A 21,362-nucleotide genomic window follows, 5' to 3' on the forward strand; every position below is an offset into this window, starting at 1 on the left:
AAGGTTCAGCCCTTAAAAACATACACTGGTAGTAAACCCAAGACTAGGTCTGTATTTTTAAGGTAAAACTGGTTGAATTTAACTCCCAGGCTTCTTGCCTTTAGGCTATCTATCCCAAGGAGTATGATTGTAAAAGCCTTTGGATGCTCTTCTAGACTGGTCCCTCTTCTGACTTTTCAAGTCCTTTTCTGACGTAGTGCAAATGGCAGTGTGCTCCTGTAGTAACATCTGCTGCTATCTACAGACTTCTCTTGACAACTAGTTTTTATAGAAGGTGCTCTCTGCCCTTTCCCAGTCATTAGCACACTTACACAGACTGCATCTGAGCCTTTGTGATGACTCAAAAGCCTGCTGAGAAAGGCAGAGGCCACGCATTGCCCTTCAGTGGTATGTCACAGCATACGTGCTCAAAGTCCTTGTTCACTTTGCCTAGGTTTTGGATTGCTTGGTAGGGATTCACTAAGAAATACAACATGTTTAGTGCTTACTCTGTGTAACTGACATTGGGCTTTGAAGGCAGTCTGTTCCAAATCACGATTCTTTTAGTTACCCTAGTATTGTTTCTTAGAGTGTTTGTAAGCAGTGGCAGTGTATGCTTTTACCTGACAAACACAAGCCTTTGCCAGAGATATGCAAGAATATACTTCCTGGGAAATAAGTATTGAGATGTAACAATTCTTATATTCTTACTTTCACATGACCCTCTATAATGTCAGTAACCAAAGTTTGTCATCATACTTTGCTAAGTTATGTTATAGGACTATGAAAATTCTAACAAAAGACAACTCCCAGAAACACCTGCCTGTTTTTACTTTAATAAATTACAATACTAAAGAAACATACAAGTTTCAGTCAAGTTACTTACAGCATCATATAATGAATACAGCCAGCGAGGCCATGATGTCAGATTTGCACAGTGAAACTTCCTCTGAAACAAAATGTGTCACTTATTAAAAATCTGAAAATGATTAGTCCTACAAAACACTTCAAATTTTAAAAAGATAATCACCAACAATTACCTGAAATGTATTCACAATCTGAAATGCTTGACAGTTATACTTTTATGTACTAGATCTCTGGAATCCTTATTCTTATAGAGATATAAATACTTTGAATACCATAGTGACAAGGATCCCCTCTGAGAAATGCTGCTCACAAAGTACACTCAACATGACCTGAGCGGTGAAGCCACACACCCATGCTGCATGGTACACGCTATTGCTGCGAGACTACAAGCTCCCATGGCTATGTACTGAATACGGTAGGCAACTAAACACAAGAGTGTATTATAAACTAAGCTTTAACAAGTATAAAAGAATAAGTGATGTGCTAATAAGGGATCTTTACCATGGATGGATTATGCAGAACTACTAACTGTTCTGGTGGGGGAGAAGGAATAAGGAAACCTAGGCTATTACTGTCTAAATATTGCTATAGACTATATGTAATACATATTAAATATATAAATTATTCTCTTCAGCAATCTTGGCCAAGATAAATTCAAGTAGAGGGTTTAGAGGTGTATTTCAAGAGGACACGATTTTTGTTTGCAAATATTTTAGGAATTACCACATGGTATAGATTTTCTGAAGCACCCATTGGACTACATCTCAAAGTAGATACTCAAAAGGAAAAAAAAAATACAGCTTGGTATAAACTTCTGTTTCAGCCTACCTAAAAGTGATCTGGACGGTTTCCTACTCATGCTTAGCTCAGGGGTCTAGCCTAATGAGCCACAACAAAAACTTAGGTCCTCTCCAGTAAGCTGTCCTTTGCTTCTAAGGCCATGCGTTACTGTCATAGTTCAATTAGAGATTTTTAAAAATGTGCTACTAATAACACATGACTAAGGAGTAATCGCCATGAAAACTAGTAATACTATGGCAAGACTTTCATGTATTATAATACCAGACGGCTACCAGAAGGGTCTCCATTTTGAAGGTAAGTAAACCCAAGCACAGGAGGTCACAGACGTCGTAATGGAAGCAGCTGGGATTGTGCTTACTCAATGTGTTGATCATTTTTGTATCTTTGGGATATTATACATCTATAAGTAACATAAAAAAGTAAATCACAGCCCATGACACTTATACTTTTGGGAAAGAAGTCTACTTCCTAAAATTAGAAATTCTTTAAATTACAAATAACAGTTTCTGTTGGAGTTGCTGACACATCCAACTAGGTAGTAAAACATACTTTCATATTGAGATGATCACTTCTGTAGCAGCAAGCATTATAAAGTGTAGTGCAAAAGTGTAATCTGTTACAAGATAAAGACAAGCTCAATGCATTTATTCACATAATCATAAGCAAAAGATAGATGGCATCTTAACAAGTAATGGGGATACACTGAACCATGCCATCCTTCTGTACAGCCCCGATGTATAAACAAGCTAGCAAAGGACTTCTAAAAATCTTTATTCTGAAATGTGCTTAATATGCTTTTAACAGCAATCACACAAACAGAAGGGAGAGCTGTTAGTTCTTACAGAGCAACTGCCTGAACTCAACACTCATCCATGAGTCCTTGATTTGCTGGCAAAGGGAGTGGCTCCTCTCGTGTCAGTGCTGTTGATAACCTTCAGCAGTTCATGGGTGTTCCTAAGGTTTAATCTGTAAAAGGCTTACCCTTTAATAATCTGTAATACTAGCGAGAAAGCTAAGGGCCATCTTCACATGAAGAATACTAAGGCAGCACACTAAACTATACTTACATAAAATCAAAAACTCCCTGTAAAATAACACACCAAAACAAAAATACCTGATGACAACCGAGAGGAAACAAGTGTGATTACAATGACAAAAATCACAAGTTCTCAGAAGCCAGAGAGCCAGTAGGAAAAATCTAAACAGAAACTTCACAAACACACAAGGCCCTTAAATAAAATGCTAAAGGTAATTAATTATGCAAGTTAAATTCATAAGGCACATTTATCAGTTCAACAAATGTGGTTGTGTACTGTGAAACCATGGGAACAAAGAATATTTAACAGTATGAACCTCTTTCATAGGGAGCTGTTAAAGTCAACCCCAAGCCTTTGCTGTCACTTCAACTCACCACTAAGGGTGAGCATATGTACCTGTGCAAAAAGAATCTGTCCCTTTAGTGCAGGTCAAGGAGGCCTTGGTGTGTTGTTAGAATGTAACCACACAGCAGCCTGCTGCAGCTTTAAAAAAGGAAGACCATGTCTATCAAAGGATACAGAAAAGTTTCCTGAAAGACACTGTTAGCAAAGAGAAGGAGAGTGGCTATCCTTTTACATAATGTATAAGAACAACAACCAATTTCCCTGTATTTATAAACTCTAGAGGACTAAAAGCTAGCCTTTGGGAGAATACTTGAAGGCCAAGCTTTTGTTAGTGCCCATTACAACCCTGCTGTACGGGATGCATAGGAACAACCTTGTGGATGAATCCAGTACTACACTTACTTCCTATTTCAGTGAACTCTTGTAAATAACATGGATAAGCTAGGACAGAGAGGTAAATTCAAGTTTGTCATCTGAGACAATCTCTTCCAAACATTATAGTGAGCTCAGAAAGGTGCCATAATGTAACAGGAAAAGAAAAGTAAACGCTGGTTTCAAAGCCCACATATCAGGAATGAATTCTCTAGTAGAATGAGCTTGAAGTGTTTCTCAATTAACTTAGCTAATGTTTTCCCCTTCTCAACATCCACCATGTTGCAGTGTGTATGTCTATCAGGTGTCTGCCACTTGTCACAATGGGACATTGTATAGATAGAATACTTATGGAAGCTTCAACACTATTGAGGGAGTAGTTTATATATGTTGAAGATTAACTAACTGTATCCCAGGAAGACCATATTCTCCAAGATCCTCATCTTCCTTATAAGAGGTATGACAACTACCTTCAAATCATGCCAGCAGTCGCACACACCATTTCAGAGTAATGAATATCTACTTACAAGCGCGGGAGGCGGACTTAACAGGAAGTGCTGACTACCCTTCCCTGGAGCACTCCAGTTCTAAAGTCTATAATTTTTAGACACAGAATGGGTCTAAGAGGTATAGCAGAGCTTACAAGTCATTTTCTAAAAAGTTTTTTTTTATTTGAACCAAGAAACCTTCGAAATAATCTGAAAAATTCAAAACCTGAAGGATTCTTTTTCTTTTCTTATTCTCTTAAAACCTCTCACACCCCCCCCAAACACGCTCGCGCGCGCGCGCGCACACACACACACACACACACACACACACACACACACACACTTCCTTCTGTTGAGGGCTTGGCAACTCTGACAATCAGCAAAGGGCTCCTGAGGGCAAGTCCGGGATGACAGAGAAGACCACTCAGTAATGCAGTAATGTCATGAATCTGTCCCCAGACGAGCAGAAACCAATCTTTGCTTTTTGAGCCAGTGAGCAATTCAGTAGCAGGAAAAAAAAAATCAGTATTCAATGTAAACATATCAAGGAACTTTTGCCATAGAATATGAAGAATTTAAACAATAAGTAACAGAAAAGTTCAAGTTCTTAAGTTGTGTTATGTGTTTAACTGAAGTTCAAGTTTAGAATGTCAAGGCCCTGTGGGCAGGACAGGATTTGCTACACAGGGTCAACAAATCCATTATTAACCACAGTCCCAACATATACTCAGAACTTTCCAAAGAGTTAGTTTAGAAAATCAATATAATTAAGGATTCCCATTACCGTCCCAGTTTGAATTATAAATCTCAATGTAAGTCCTCCTGAAAGAGTATGGAGCCATTGAATGGACAACTAAATATGGGCATAGCATGCAGTAAGCATGCGTCTTGACAGGAGGAGTTTTCCACATAACCACTTCACTAGGAAACAAGAGGCAGAGACACGAGTAAGCATTAAATAGCCTAATTTTAATGAAAAATAAAACCTCCGTGGTAGAGTTATCTTTTGACATACTTAGTCTAAGAATTATTTTTAAAACCATTGTGAACATAATTCCCCACTGTTATTTTTTAAAAGGGTAGATACACTGAAATTCTTTATACCCAGTTTGGAAAAGTAAGTGCTGTGCAGATAAACCAAAAGCTGCCTATGACTCAAGGCAATAACAATGTCAAAGTTTCAAAATATATTACTTTCGTTATCCTTTCTCATGTGTTTAAGAAGTTTAATTATACTTTTTAGAAACACTACGTAAAGCACTATGTAAAGTATTATTCATGAATGGCTAACAGAATGGAGGACAGGAAGAAAAGTTAACTGTATACCCTAACAGTTATGAGACAATCAAACAAAACTTTTCTAGAAACTAAACACTAAATGTGAGAGAATAGTGAAAAGAAAAATTACATATTAATTCAAATCAGTTTATGATACCATGCTACTTATATAAAAATGTAAAGTTTCCCTAAGCTACTAACAACAAACATGGAATTTTTTATAATGGAAATAATACTTTTGTACTTTTACAAAGTACTAAAAAAAATTTATTTTCAACTTCCAAATTAGTACATTTCTCAGTTTTGGGGAAATTGTAAATTTAGGAAGCGTGTTTTGTACTTACAGTTGTATTTACATGTCCACCTACAGTGAGGTTAGTGCCTCACCAATGAGGGAGAAGAGCTTTCACTTTGGTCCTAAGAGGTGAAATCACTTAGCCAAAGAAATACACAAGAAGTAATGCTCAAGCAAACACAGCTGGGTTTCCTCAGCTGGGAACGAATGTAGGGCCTTGGACATGCTAGGCAAGACCTCAACCACGGAGCTACATTCCAGCAGCAAGGAAGCAACACCTTCAACTCTCAGGTCAATTTCTGAGTGGCAGGAAGCATGGAGAAAAACAACTGACAAAATCATTCCTCTGAAAAGTCCCAGGACAGCATTCCTTCCTACTGCCACTGAATGCTAGCCCAAGTAATTCTGTCCCTTCTTCTATGCAGCACTTAACTCAAAGCCAAATATGATAGGAACTCTGGTTCCTACGGAAACAGAGCCACAGGCCATTAATACATGTGTGATAGGCATAAAATCAAGAACGTCTTACAATTGTGTGACATTTCACCACTCCTGTAAGCTACTTTTCATAAATAACAGCTGGGGAATTATGTTTAAATCCATCTATAATCAAGGGAGCTACAGTGTCTATACAATGACATAAGAGTTGTGACTTTTTTAAAAGCAATCTGTCTTCAGATCTAGAAGACGCATAAGAAGTTTGCATCTCACCTTCTGGTATTTCTGCCACCATTTACATGAATACTGGTCTTCCCAAGAGATAGGTTTTGAAGGAAATATCTGGCACTTATTGAGTGATTCTAACTGAACTGCAGACATGGTTGACGGCAACACACACTCTGGCAAAATTTGCACTTTAGCTTGCTGGATTCTAAAATAAAGAGAATCAAGCATGTTGTTCATTTTTAAGATGCACTAAGTTAAACTGTAAGTTTCTTGACATAGGATCATTTTAAATATTAAGATTTTTCCAAGTTCCCCCTAGTAAGCAAATTGACCAAATGGTAATACATATATATATATATATATATATTCTCAGCACAATTTTAATAAATCTTAATATAAAGTATAAGATGTCTTAGATAGGGACTTCAGTCTCAGAATTATAATCAAGAGATTATACATTTCAGATAAATATGCAGGCACAAATGAAGCAAAATTTATTTTAAAAACTCATCATATAGGCTACAGGTTATCTTGATACATCTAATTTCTTCAATATTCTTAGACAATACAACTTTCCATTCCCTAATCTCTAGACTGAAGCCTCACACTCATTATTTGTCATTAATATCCAGAGAGTCACAGGCCAAACACAGGTAGAGAAAGAATGGACAAAATCTCACACAAATGTACTCTGGACAGCAGGACTATAGCATACCACCCTCCCACCCCCACCCCAACACACAGACACAGACACACAGTTCCTAAACAAAAATGTATTGTACCAAAGACATTGTGGAGCCAACATCTTCTATATCATCCCAGACCTTTGTTTCTAGCACCAGCTTTCCAAACTGCAGATGAGAGAGCCTTCATGGTCTCTATTCAACATGTCTGTGGGTGTGGGCATGCATGCAGGTGAGGGTGTGTGTGGGGGGGTCTGTTGGTTTTCCCTAATGTGTTTATGACAGTTTTTATGATTATAGTAACACTGTTTTATGACAAAGGTTATAAAAGCGTGTGAAACTAAGGAAAATCTGAACACTTTAGGATTTTGCATTCACACTGACGAGGGGCTATTTTTATAACACTTAATAAGGAACTACAAGTGTAGATGGTTAATGTATAAGGAAAGTCCCAGAGCATCTACCTACATCTCAATGGATCGACAAATGTAGTTCAAAGAAAACAACACCGTCTCTTCAAAACCAAAATGTTACACTACTTTAATTTTCAGCTGAAGTGTTTGTGATGTATATAGTTCAAAGTTTTTAACTACAAATTACTTATCTCAGATATGACAGATAAGAAATCTTCCAATTCCAGCAGGATATGAATTTTTCTTTTTCTGTATACTTCTAAGAAAGTTTCTGAAGAGTCCTGCTCTAAATCAAACATACCCTTCTATATGTTATCATATTATATATTATATATAATATATAATATATAAAAAACAGACTTTTAACAGGGAAGACTAGAATGTAACACTGCTTTTCATATATGAAGTGTAATTTAGGCTAAAAACAAAAACAAAAATTGAACCTTTTTTTTTTTTCTTTTCTTTTTTTCGGAGCTGGGGACTGAACCCAGGGCCTTGTGGTTCCTAGGCAAGCGCTCTACCACTGAGCTAAATCCCCAACCCCACAAAAATTGAATCTTAAACTACAGATTTCATAGGATTAAGTTTCCAATATGCTAAAAAGAAATTCTGGTATAATGGTCAAAAACTAGTTTGAAAGTCAGAATACAGAAGAAACCAGCTATTTCTTACTTACTTTTATAATTTTGAGTAAATAACCTCTCTGGTACTTAAGCTTACTCACTTCCAAATGAAGACTGTCCTAGACCACCTGAAGGTGTTCTATCATTTGACCATTTTAAGTGACAGTGGACAAGGGTGGAAGTGGGACTACAGACTCTTATTCCAGAGAGCTTCTTAGCGGAGACATATCTTCTGAGAAGACAGTACACAGTGGAATATGGAGTACTAGAAATGAGTGTCCTCTCCGAGGCCTGTCCGCATGCCAGTGTGATGCCAATCCTCTCTGGATTTTAACCATGCTTCTTGCTTTACTTTCTGACAGTGACTACTTCTAGCTTATGTTTTAGAGTTTTACACAACTAATCATTCAAGTCACATACAGAAATACACTATCTCCCAAGTCAGTTTCTTTTGTAGCTTCTAGAAAGTAATATTCAAAAGTAACCAATCTGTATCAAGATGTATACAGGAAGTAAATTAAAAATTGTTAGTGTCAAGGAAATCCTCAGTAACAAAACAAGCAGCCAGTTACTACGATATAGATCACTGCTGCTATCACTCACACAATGCTAGCCCAAATGTAGACCACACAAGCTTCAGTCACTCCTCCACCAGCTTGTCTGCCAAGTGACTCAGGCATAGAACTTTATCAAGGTTTTGAATCTTATACAGATTCAATAAAATGTTCTAAAGAAGGACCAGGAGTAAACCAAGTCACTCAACACTGGATACCCTACACAATTTTGTTGTTGTAAAAATATAAAAAAATAAAAAAGTAAGGCTGTCTTTTACCTCGCTAGGTTCGGCACCGCAGTGCCCCAAGATTTCTGCTAGATATCTTGACGGAAACACATCCCAACTCCACAGAGGCGGCCCAGTGTCTCCAGCAGCCGCACACTTTCCTACACTCAAACCGTCACATAAAAGAACACACAACACAATAGTCTTTGACCCAATTGGTAAGATATAATGGCCCACCCTAAACATACAAAGCCCAATACACATCCATCCCTTGAGAACATTAATAACAACCTGTAAATACACAGAGCAGAATCTTAACATCACCTGCCATGGCTTCTCCCCTCTCCTCTCTCCTGTTTCTTCCTTTTTCCTCAGTCTCCTCCTCTTCCTTCAAACTTTTCTCCCGCACATCCTTCCTTCTCGTCCAACGACAGACCTCCTTCTATCTTGTACCTGCCTCACCTGTGACATCATCTCACACAATTTCTTGTCCCAAATTGCTGCCTGTCTTGTATCTACTTCAGTTACTTAATATTTACACTGTGTACAATATGAGCACAGTGGATAGTAAATCTTGTCCTCAAGCAGTTTGCTTTCTTGTTGATTTCTACAATCTTCAAAAGCCTTCCTATGCTCGAATACCACAGGAAATAAAGAGGTCTGCCAGAGCACACACTAGTGAACGATTCCCCAGAAACAGATGGAACCTAGAGGCTGTCTCCTAAGACAGAACAGGTGCTTCCTGTGTGCCAGAGACAAGACAGGACACGAGGTAAGACAAATGCCTGCTTCTAATTCATTTCCTCTTTAAGAAGATGGGTTAAGTTAGCAGAATTTGATGGGAAAAGGACACCATATTTCCTGATCATATGAAAAGCTATGTTAACTCTGTTGCTATCTCGAGGGAACTTCTAAGCTTCACAGAGAAGAAACAACAGCATTTCTTCATTCTTCATATAAAAGACATCTTGGGATGATATACAACTGACACTGCAAACAGCCACAGATCTCCACAGCTGGTACAGCTGAAGTGTAGCAGTTGGCAAGTGTACTCAGTGTGGCCTTCAGGCAGCGCAGGAACGCTGCCAATCCCACACCTGTCCTGATGATCATACTGATTACAGCTTTTGCCTTCTTGCCTGCCTTAGACTCTCATATGCTGCAGAGAGCTCTTCAATTCCAAAGTCTTTCCCCCAGCGTTACTACCTTTGGGGTTTGTATTAGTGTTCTCCAGCCTGGAGTGGCATTACAATCACCTAAAGATATTTGTAAATGATGCCACAGCCTCACTGCACATTAAGTCACACTCAGGACTGCGAGATGAAAGTGAAGCCTCTACAGTTTTACTGACAGGCGACTGGTAAACATCAACATTGGAACTCTGTATGGGCTTTCACCTTAGAAGGCAAAGAGAACAACTGATGAAGTTATAAGGTAACTAGTAAACTATAAACAGTAAGTTAGACAAGCTCATCTTCCCGTAAGATGTTCAATGTTTCTTACCCATCTGACTGTGTTCGAAGTTCAAGGACCTTGAACCTCTGCCGTCCGATTGCTTTCACTTTCACTACTTCAATTCCAAACTCCTGCTCCTCTCGATACGCATAGATCTCTGCTGTAGTTCCAAACTGTGCTTCCCTTTCTTGCACATTACTTCCAAGACAAAAATGTACAGAGTTTTTAGCGTGGGTTTATAATTATGCAAAACTGGACAAAGCCACACAGAAGGGCAAACAATTCAGCAACTTACAGCAGCCAACCCTCACTGTCAAGCCAACACACAAGGCTCCAGAAGGCAAACAGTGCATTTTAGAAGAAAGGTAGACTTTTAGGTTTCACTGAAATAACCCAGGGCTAAAGAGTTTTAAATTGTTATTTCACAAAATGAGCATTCTTTCGCTTCGATAGGCTAACTAGCAGTACTGTGCATATGTGGGGGAGGGGCAGGGGAGTGGTGGGAGGCTTCCTGTTTCCATCTCCTGCCTCCACCAGTTTCCCCCATTTGCCACAGGATATTTGAAGAACTGCTTCAGTGCAGTACGGTTTTTGTACTGGCATTACATGAGTTTTGAAAAGGAAAAGTAACCTTTACATGAAAATTTAAAAGCTTAGCTAGCTTTAAATAAAGATAGTTCTGCACTCAGATTTCGGGCAGCTTTTGACACAGCTAAGCTGTGAAAGTAGTGAAACCCAGGTGTGAAACAAGGCTGTTTGCTTCATACCCCTGTCCAGCATCTGCAGAATCCCAGCTGGCCTTGGCTGCCACACCGACCTTGGAAGTGCGGTAAGCGCCTCTGTCTCATCTCTTACCTGTATGCAAGAACTGCAAAGGTTCTGTCCTTCTGGATTAAATTCCGAACCATACTGACTTCTTGCGGGTGAGAAAGCTGCAGTGGTAACGTCTGCCCAGGAATCAAGATCATCATCACCTCAGGAAGAACTGGAATCACCTGACAGCTGTCGTCGTCGTGCAAAGTCCTGCCGTGAAACTCTTCCATATCAGCTCCCAGGTACTGGTCAACAACAGAGTGGACACACACTTACTACACCTCAACCCACTAAAGAATAAAGCAAAGTAAGGAGACCAGACAGAGCTGTCGTTTATTTGAATAAACTTGGTTACATATGCAGGCCTCCATCAAACTCTAATTTTTTACCTAGTATTTCCTATTAGAACTCCCATTTTTATGAAGAATCTATCACTATGTTGTAGTTCAAAATATTTTAACCAAAACTTCTCTATGTCCAAAGGTGGCAAAGCCAGAGCAGAATTTTAGTACCGAGAATACTGCCCCACATCTCAACAGTTCTGAGATGACATTAAGAACACTTAATACCTCACTTATTAGTAGAACCATTCAAAAGGCAATTCCTCAAAGAGTCCTACCCACAATAGGTTTAAAAATTAAAGTTTTATGTTTACATATTAGAAAATAGTAAGAATCACATGAGGATACAGTATTACATTGCTGCCATGGTTAAAATTACATGCTTATGCACTGGAAACTAAGTCTGTTTTCATCCATGAGTTCTAGGATCAGCTAATATTCAGGAGCCCTTGAGAAAATCCTAGCCATAGTTAAAGGTCCACCTACTGTTTTGCTCACTGACTAAAGTACATACTGTATGTGAGGTTGGCAGACTGGTATCAAAGTTTATGATATTTGGTTTTCTGGCTTCTTTACTGTCCTGGTCTTCAACTTCCATTTCAATTTCATCATCTTCATCTTCACTGTCAGCTGAAGTAGAATAATAGAGGGAAAAAAATGAGATTCATTATAATTAAAAAAAAAAAAAAGCCAACTCTGTTCCCATTCACACACCCTGAGTTGGGGAAAGACAAAGCTGATAGACACAGCAGCAGAGGCTGGGTCGGTGACTGTTCTGCCATGGTACTACTCCCCTGCCCTGCCCTGCCCCACCCTGCCCTTCCCTGTCCTCTCCTGCCTTTCCCCTTCTTTTTTCTTGTTTTTTAATAATCAACTAGTTTAGGACACTTTTAAGATTTACAGGAATGCTGGAAAAATAGAACTCTAGCATGTCAAGACTATCGCACAGTACATTCATCTGGTATTCTTGTCACAACTAAGTTATCAATATTGGCAAATTACTGTTGACTAAATTCCTTATTTTATTTGGATTGCCTTAGATTTTCAGCTATTTATTCTCCATTTCCTATTACCCCTCCAGGACATCACATTATATTTAGGTGCCATGGCTCTTGTGCTGCCTTGGTAGGTGCATGCTGGTTATTCTGTCTTCTTTATCAGGACTTAACAAAGCATCCCTCAATAGGGGAAGACTAGATGTTCTTTCTCAGAGTTCTGCTGAGGGACAGCAATGTTTCTTCCCCTTGATTTTTGATCAGAAACAGCCACCAACCTCCTTCACTGTAAAAATCCTCCCCACCCCATCCATGCTACATTATTAGAAAGCAGATTACTAGGTCCAGTCCAACAAGAGATAAACTACGCCAATCTCCTGTATACATGATTTTTATCTTCTCTATCACTATGAATTCTGACACCTTACATAATAAGTTCCAATTGATTAAAGCTTAGCTTCTTCATCTGAAAAAAAAATATGAGGCTTGAACAAAATAATCTCTGAGGTTCTTTCAAACTTTAGCTACAAGGAGTTTCTCTGTGAAAAAGAAAGCAAGAAAGAAATGAGCAGGCAAGAAAGGTCTGTTAATGAAACTGGGGGAAAAATACCATTTAAACTTGGCTCAGGGCGCTGCTTTTCCAGTGACTTCCCTCCTGGCTTGTACTATCATATTTAAAAATGAAATGTTTGCAATTATTTTCATAAAACATTGCTTCGTCATTTTAAACTTAAAAATAAAGTTGGCACAAAGAAAATATATTTTAAAAGAGATGTCTTTAAGAACTGTACTTTTTGTTTGAAATGAAAGCTAAGCTGATCCACTTGAAAACTTGATGCTATGAAGGGCAGAGATGAAAAAAATCAAAACATACCACACGACTTTCTAGAAGTGGTGTTCAAACAAGTTCAAGTTGTTCTCCTGCCAACTGTGGATTCATTTCCCACTCTATGACTTTGTCCCTTGTGGTGTTTGGAACTGTCTGAAGATATCTTTGACTGTCACAACTATAAAAGCCCTGGTAATCCAGACTAGGAGTCATCCAGGCATGCTCTTAAACATGCCACTGTTTAAGATACACCTTATAACAAGGGGTTCTTCAGCCTGAAAGGGTGACAGTTTCAAAGTTGGGAAACTATGACCTAATCTAAGATTAAAACCTCCAAAAATTTTTTAAATGCATAAGGTTTCATTATAAATTGGTCAGCTTTCCGATTTATGGAAATTATTATTTATATCAAGTTATCTGTAAGTAGGTTAACAAATACACAAAGATTTCACTTTATTTTTATTATAAATTCCTATATATAGGGCTCTGTCAAAGAAAGAATGTAATTCAAGTTGTATGCATATAGTTTTTATGTATAACATTTCTGAAAACGTTTTTCTTGACATTAGGGAAGTTTATCAAAAGATAAAGACAAAACTAAAATAAGAAAAACATTCTAAATTTAATTTTTTTTCACTCACAACTCTGAGAATATATATTTTACTTGACAATTGGAGAGACACAATCTCTTCTTTACTACAGCAAGTTTAAAATACCTGCTATTAGCTCAAGGTCTAATACACCTGAAATTTCCTATGTTTATTCTTTAAAAGAATTTGTTCTGTATGGTGGCCATTTTATTAACAAGGCTAAAATTCACTTCTCCCACTTGGTTCTGTTTATCTTTGAGCAATTATCTTGTCCAATATAGGCTCTTCACACCTAGAACGTTAAGCACTGGCCCTGCATCCAGAATTTCTCTCCCTCTGTTTACACTACTACCAAGGAACAGACTCAACAGCAGAAGCACAGCTTTCCTGAGGCAACTAACCAAAATCTGAACTATCCCACAAAAAAGTTCCTAACTGAAATGACTACAGATGCCAAGTTTTCAACTACTCAGGACTAACCTAGTCCACAACTGTATCCTAAGTAAGTCTCCATCAGAAGATTTCCAAATTCCAGAATTATCCCTACCCATGAATAATCACAGGAGTTGGAGACATAGCTCAGAGGATTTGGGAGTACCTGGTTCCAATCCAGCAAAGAAATACAAACCCAGAACACCCTAACAGCAGCTGCTTATACCGCTCTAAGTGAACTGCACCTGGGGTTGTAATTCTTCTCAACAGACTTACCCTAACTGTGAACCTCCTCAAAGTAGCACAGTGACGGTTTTCATACAACGGTTAACACACTGCCTGGCTGATAGCCATAACCAAAGGGCTCTGACATAGTCTGTGTTGTCTACAGCATTCTAAGAGCAGTGTGTACCACTAGTTCAAGACCTTTCAGTGAGTCTTCAGTATTGCAACATACGTTGTCAAACACCACAAAAGCATATAAAGCAAGAGAAATCGGTAATACTAATTCCCTTGAGTATATTATTTGCAGACTTGTGAAAAACTACCAAATAAGTGCCCCCACAGAGAGACAATTAAGAGATACCAGCTGTGATGACAGACCAGTCCACTGCGGAGCCCTCGCTCTGCAACTGTGTTGCAGACCTTCCACGTCACTGAATGGTACACATTTAGTAATCCGTCGATAAGTTTCTCCTCTACGAGCAAGGCTCTGGACAGATGACAGGTGTAAAAATAAAAGCAGAAATGCATGCAAAGCATTCACTGCGGGGGCCCATGACCTGCAAGTTCCTACTACACGTTAGCTGTCAGTCTTATTCAAAGGCATAAGAGCAATAAAAGTTAACGGCTGCTAATGTGACCCGGTTCCCAACTTCGCCTAGCCCCAGAATATTTTCACGGACGTTAGCTTGGGAGAAAGATGGAGAGGAATGGGAAACCTGTTCTGGGCAACGAAAGACCGTCGCCCCAACATCCCGGACAGCCCAGGAGACAGGCCGGGAGGAAAGCGCAGGGCTCCGGCGGGGGAGGCTCACGAGAGGCTCCCACTGGCCGCTGAGCCAGGGTAGCTGTCCCCATCCTCCCTGAGGAATCGGCCCCGGGTCTTGGTCTCCACCCATGACTAGGCGCCCGTCCCCGAGGTTACCAGGCAGAAGCGGCAGGTGGTTTCCCATGTTGTGCGCAGCGTCCTGGTGATCTCCCTCGCCGGCCATGTCTGTTTACCCGCAAAGGAACCTGGGAAAGGGCGGTGCCGCGACGCAGGGGGAGGATCTGCGCAACGCTGCCGCCACGCTCCCGGGTCACAGCGCCCCCTGGCGGCTCCAACGAGGCGAGCCGAGAGCGACACAGCCGAGCGATCTGAAGGCATGGAGGATGATCATGTATAAGGAGGAACAAGAGACCCAATGCTATCCATAGCCATTCATGACACTGCCTTACACAGGTTATACAGCTCTCTTCTCTTCCCAGCCACGAAGACGGTTTTACAGGTGAGGAACCCAAGTCTGTTTTTAGTGTCCACTTGTAGCAAATAACACCTCCTTATACATCATCCTGTTGTCTGGAAAAATAGACTGATCCAGAGGCCATAGCTGGCTTTTTAAAACAATTTCAGTAGCCCTCGTATATAGCCTCAAATTAACATGTATCAATATGAAGCCGACTGACAAGAACAGAAAAAGGCTCATAATCACCTGGAAAATAAAACTGTCAGTATATAAACTAGCCCAGTCATAATGGCTTCACTAAGAGAAAAATGGATCAATGTAGCGTAAAACAATTACAATATGCTAGAAGAAAGAAAATTGTTCTAGCACTGGAATCGTGGGTGAATTTTTTTTTTAATTTCAAGAGTGTATACAATGTATTTCCAACATGTTTACATTGAAGAAAGAAAATTTGAAAAAAAAAAGGAATGATGAAAGATATCTAAAGAAGGAAGTAATTTCAGTAGGCAGGGGAAGGAGAAAACAGTAAACTAATAAAGTTTTAAGACAGTTTACCACAAGAAGAATTGCTGCATTAAAAAAGTCACAATCTGAAAACATTTTGGAATGGTAGCTCAATATGATAGGCTCTCCCTCGGTGACCTACATATATTCAGGACAGCTTAGGACAGCTTAAAAGTAGGTAAAGACTTGTTTATTAGGAGACAGCTCTAAGGTGAGTTCACTGATCTCACAGGTAGAGGTCAGTGAAGTCAAACATCCATGCTAAAGCAATGTGATTTTATAGAACATGATGATGAGCTGTCAGCTAGGAGCTGGGATTGTGCCCATACCTGGTGAAAAACTGAGCCCCTGGTCGGGTACACATGGGTGGATTCCAGGAGACGCTGATGTGTTAACCAGAGTTTTCACTCTGTGGTTGGTGGTATGGGAAGGAGGATAGGCAGGGTTTCCCAGCTTGTGCAGGGGATGAGCAGGGGTTCTAGACTAACACAATCAATTCCATATCACTCAGCCTTCTGTCGCTGAGTCATTCTGGCCTTGTCTAAGCCAATTTTATATCCTCAAGTTAAAACGGCTGCATGAGCTGTTGTAATGAGTAACTGGTGTTAAGGTATTATTCTAGTTAGAGAGAGGACGAGTCAGTTCTATACCACCATAGAGCACTGGGCATAGATGGCAGCTAGTAAAGAAAGAACAAAAAGTTCAACCAAGTGATAAAAGAAAGTGCATAGCTCTACACATATATTATGTATTTTTGTTGTTGCTGGATCAATTTAGGTACAGTTTAAATACAATTTAAATAAATTGTTTAGCTGCAGAATTTTCTATATACAGCAAGCATCTGATTTCTATTTTGTATGTCTGTCTGTGCATGTGTTGTTCACATCTTTTCGTTCACAGGGGAGCAAGTGTGTCAGTGAGTGTGGAGGCCAAAATATCAACCTAGACTTTTATTACTTAGGAGTAGTCCACCTTGTTTATTGTGGCCATGTCTTTCACTGGCCTGGGAGTACACAATTAGGCCAGGATGGCTCCCCAGTGAACCCCAGGGATCCACTGTCTCTGCCTCTGTTGCGTTGGATGGTGTTACAAGTGAAGTTTACCACCACGACTGGATTAGAAAGTGTATTTTAATATAGATTCTTGAGATTAACCTCAGGTCCTCATGCTTGCATAGCAAACACTTTACCACCTGAGCCACTTCCCTAACCCTAAGTAGTTAGTTTCTAAATAAGGAAGCTCTTACTTTGCTAGGCTTCTCTCAAAAGTGCTCTTCGATTAACTGTCTGGGAGAGAAAGAACCATTTGAATCCTAGAAAAGTGCTCTCACTTGATGACTCTTGCTCTCTCTCTCTCTCTCTCTCTCTCTCTCTCTCTCTCTCTCTCTCACTCTCCCCTCCCTCCCTCCCTCTCCCTTTCTCTAGCTTGCTCTCTCCCTTCTTCCTCCCCTCTCCCCTCTTCCTTCACTCTCTCTCCCTTCTCCCCTCTCTTGTTTTTAGCTCCAGTGTCATCAGAGCTCTCATATGTTTGTCTTCCTCAGTTGTCTTTTATCTCTCTTCCTTTCAAATTCACTACTCAGTTCTTTTCATTCTTCAGTTCATCCTTCTAACATGAACTCCTTTATCTATAGCTTCACCTTTCAGTAAGGATCACAAGAAATTACTGGAAAAAAGTACACAAGCAAGCATGCTTCTTGTATTAAAGCCCTACATACTAGAAGTAAATAAGAACCATGATCATATACTGGTGTGCACATGGATGTGCACATGTGTGCGTGAGTGAGTGTATATGTACATGTACATGTGAGTCTGCGTGTGTGTGTGTGTGTGTGTGTGTGTGTGTGTGTGTGTGTGTGTGTGTGTGTAGTAAGTCAGGTAGGAAGGCATCTTTTCTTTAGTGTACTCTGTCAAATGCTGGGTCTGACAGCTATTGCCCTGAGATGTGTACTTCCATTTCTCGTGCAGTAAATCCCAGTTACAGGTGGATAAAAGATCTTGTCTGCTCTACACAGGTCTAGAGGGGAGAAAAGAGGGAAACCTGTTCTGTAAGCAGAAATATAATCAGAGGCAGGGTATCTTTCATAGTCTCCTCAGTGTCAACGATTTTATTAATGACTCTCATATTTCAGTTATATGTAGAATAATACAGGGTTTGAAGAAATTGTTATATGCAGCTTTCACAGCTGCTGTAATATTTTCTGGTCCTCCAGAGTGTATCGAGGTTCCACAGAGGTTGTGTTATTTGTGAGAAATGATTGTTTGGGACAATACTTAGGGCTGCAATTTACTTCGACCTCCTACCACCGCATCCATCTCTGACTTGACAGGTAAAGTAGAGAAGATTTTTGCAAGATGGTAAAATGTCGGGCAATTTATGGCTCTTAGACTTTCATACAAAATTGTTTTCATGACTCACCTGGATATTTCCAATGGCATGGGACCCTTCCACCACAGCTGAGGACCAGGGCAGAAAGTTGAGCACAAAACAGAAAGTGACTTTAGGTTCTACTTTCTTCCTCACATTTTGGATCATAATTTCCCCATCCTTCTCCTGGTTCTGTTTTCTTGGTGCTGTAACTGTTGACTGTATCCAAGTGGTTCCATATCTTGCTACAATGACACAATACCACCAGCTCCATGCAACAGAAGGTTACTTTTGGCTCAATTAAGGTGGAGATGGGGGCTCTCCGGGACTCTTCTCTGTTGATGAACCATTAGGCTACTTTCCACTTCCAGTAACTCTCCATTGGAATTTTCTTCTACAGTCACTAGCTGGAGAATGAATCACTGTTGCTTAAATGTCTTCTGTTCAGAGTGAAACCTAACAATCTCTACTCATATTTACTTGTCCAAAACTAAACCTAGGACTCTGTCAAAGTTGTCGTGATAGAATAATTCTAATAACAGAAGTGGACTTTGGTCGTATCAGGAACATTCGCTTCAGGATGACACACACACACACACACACACACACACACACACACACACACACACACACACCTTGACTATGTGGTCTAATCCATCACTCCTAAGCTAAACCTTCCACAGCATGTTGCTATCCTGAATTTGATAGGCACTCCTAGTACATGTTAAGTACTTTTGGATCTAACCATATTGAGGATATAGTGCCAGGGATGAAAACTGGCACACCATGCAAAGGCAATTCCCCGAGTGAAGCTTCCAGCACTTAGAGATTATTCTGGGTGAGTTGGCGAGTGAGTGATGAATGTATATGAAGACCGGAGAGCTTGTGCACAGCTCTGTGGACTTTGTAAACACAATATGCACAGGCTATTCTAACGTTATACAAAATATTTGCTTCAGTAATTAAAGGTTACCATATTGAAACCTGTTTACCTTAAGAGCTATTTTTTAAACGTTTTTTAAACGTTCTGTATTTGTATCTAAATACAGAAACACATGGTATCACCATACACTGTTATTTTTTAAATTTGGATTTTATTTATTTACATTTATATTTTAAAATATATATTTAAATTTTCCAAGCTTATTTTCTTTGGGCTAAAACTAAGAAACACACACACACAAACACACACACACACATACACACACACACACACACACACACACACACACACACACACTAGCTGATGCCTAAATAGGGTCAGGCTTACTATCACTGCGCTCTACATTTTCTGTATCATGTCCCATTGGAGGGTCCTCGGGGCCATAATATTTGGAGTGTGACCTGTGATCACAAAGTCTTTGAGAAGGACCTGCCTGGAGCTGTTTACATTTAATTAAAAAAAAACAAGTAGAAGGAATACAGTCTTAAGTGTCTGTTAATGTATATTACAGTAAATATAAACCAGTAATATACAATGCAACAGTTGTCTATTAGAGATGTAACAATTGACTGTCAGTGCACTGGTTTACACTGGTGATCTGACCTGTTGTCAAGAGCAAAGTTTTGTGCTATGACATTGGAATATCACTAGATGGCAGTAGTTCTTCAGTTACATCATATCTTCATGAGTCACTATAACAAAAGCAGTCCAGCAGGCCGGTACGGATTTGGGATTCCCGACTGCCAGGCAAGCACTTGAGTCTTAAATCAGAAGGGTTACTCCTGGTCTTTCACTCACCGGTAAGCAAGTGTTTGTTAAACACTTAACTCTGATTAATTCAAGATTGACATGTGGGCTTTGTATGTGGTTTCTTTGAATTTATGGCATTCTTGAGAGGTCTGTTCTCAGCCTATCCCAGCGTGTTGTGATCTCAAGTCAGTTTCCATGTAAGGAAGATGGTAAGGATTTTCAACATCTCAGTCAAGGTCCAAGTATTTACACCTCTGCCCTTCTCAGCCTCCTTACATCTTTCTTCACTCTGTGTTCCTAAGTTTTGAACTATCCTACTGGATCCCGCTCAACTGTCTACATCAACCCCATCAGCATCCTCCTCTTCCGATGGATGTGCTAACCATATTCCTGCTTCTTGTTGCCCTATGAGCCATTCCTTATCCCTGCCCTGGATACTACACAAGTGTTGGTGTCACTCAAATCACTGTTGTACATTTTGTTTTGTTTTGTTTGTCTCAACTATTAGTTGGTTTTCTCATTGCTGTGACCCAACAAGAAGTCCCTTGGGGGAAGTTATTTTGTTAGTGGATTGAGAATACAATCCACCATGATAGAGAAGATATGGTGGGACCATCTCTCAGCTGCGACTTCAGGAGCAAGTGGAGCTGATTGATCATATCTATGTGGATTTGGGAGGAGACATGGGACCAGAAAAGGTGGGACCTCAAGGTCTGCCACCTGGTGATCTACTTCTTCCAGGTAGGCTCAATTTCCCAAAGTTTACAAAATCTCCCCAACAGGACTACCACCTGGGGAGCAAGTGTCAAAACATGTGCACGCACGTGTGTGTGTGTGTGTGTGTGTGTGTGTGTGTGTGTGTGTGTGTGTGTAGCCAAACCACAATAGGCTATGAGTGAACTCTCAGCCTTCATTTGAAGATTGTACACGTTGATGGTTAACGGACTGTCAGGTTGATGGGATATAGAATCACCCAGGAGATGACTTCTGAATATGAGTTTCTTATTAACAGAAGTGGGAACACCTACTTTCACTATGGATGGCACCATTTGATTGGCTAGGGTTCAGTTGAGCAATAGCATTCATTTTGCCCTGCTTCCTGACTGTGGATACAAAGTGGCCAGCTGCCTCGTGTTCCTATTGCCATGACTTTCCCATCACTATGGGATGTCTTCTCAAACTATGAGGCAAAATAAACTCTTTCTTCTTTCACTCTGCTTGTCAGGTACTATGTGATTACAACAGCAAAAGTGACCAATACATAGAAGAT

The 21,362-nt window shown here is 39.8% G+C and overlaps 2 protein-coding genes across 4 annotated transcripts in view; one reads left to right on the forward strand and one right to left on the reverse strand.

Annotated features, from left to right (window-relative positions):
• The window catches only part of Crbn (cereblon), an 18,816-nt gene extending 3,506 nt beyond the window's left edge, over positions 1 to 15,310 (reverse strand). The window contains exons 1-7 of one of the 2 annotated variants that reach the window (XM_087656809.1): positions 15,231 to 15,301; positions 14,670 to 14,795; positions 11,752 to 11,867; positions 10,939 to 11,141; positions 10,132 to 10,281; positions 6,174 to 6,333; positions 866 to 928 (exon numbers count right to left, since the gene is read on the reverse strand). In XM_087656809.1, the coding sequence (XP_087512935.1) occupies positions 866 to 928; positions 6,174 to 6,333; positions 10,132 to 10,281; positions 10,939 to 11,141; positions 11,752 to 11,835 (660 nt within the window). In that variant the 5' untranslated portion in view covers positions 11,836 to 11,867; positions 14,670 to 14,795; positions 15,231 to 15,301. 2 annotated transcript variants of the gene reach the window in all.
• Positions 15,311 to 15,398: 88 nt separating this feature from the next.
• The window catches only part of LOC147995009 (uncharacterized), a 34,249-nt gene continuing 28,285 nt past the window's right edge, over positions 15,399 to 21,362 (forward strand). For both annotated transcript variants that reach the window (XR_015686111.1, XM_087659586.1), the window contains exon 1: positions 15,399 to 15,573. Coding sequence is in view for 1 of the 2 variants with exons in the window: in XM_087659586.1 (XP_087515712.1) it covers positions 15,509 to 15,573 (65 nt within the window). In the remaining variant the exon portion in view is untranslated. The remainder of the gene's footprint in view (positions 15,574 to 21,362) is intronic.

Source organism: Rattus norvegicus, chromosome 4 (genome assembly GCF_021556685.1).
Source record: "Rattus norvegicus strain SHRSP/BbbUtx chromosome 4, alternate assembly SHRSP_T2T, whole genome shotgun sequence".
Taxonomy (NCBI): domain Eukaryota; kingdom Metazoa; phylum Chordata; class Mammalia; order Rodentia; family Muridae; genus Rattus; species Rattus norvegicus.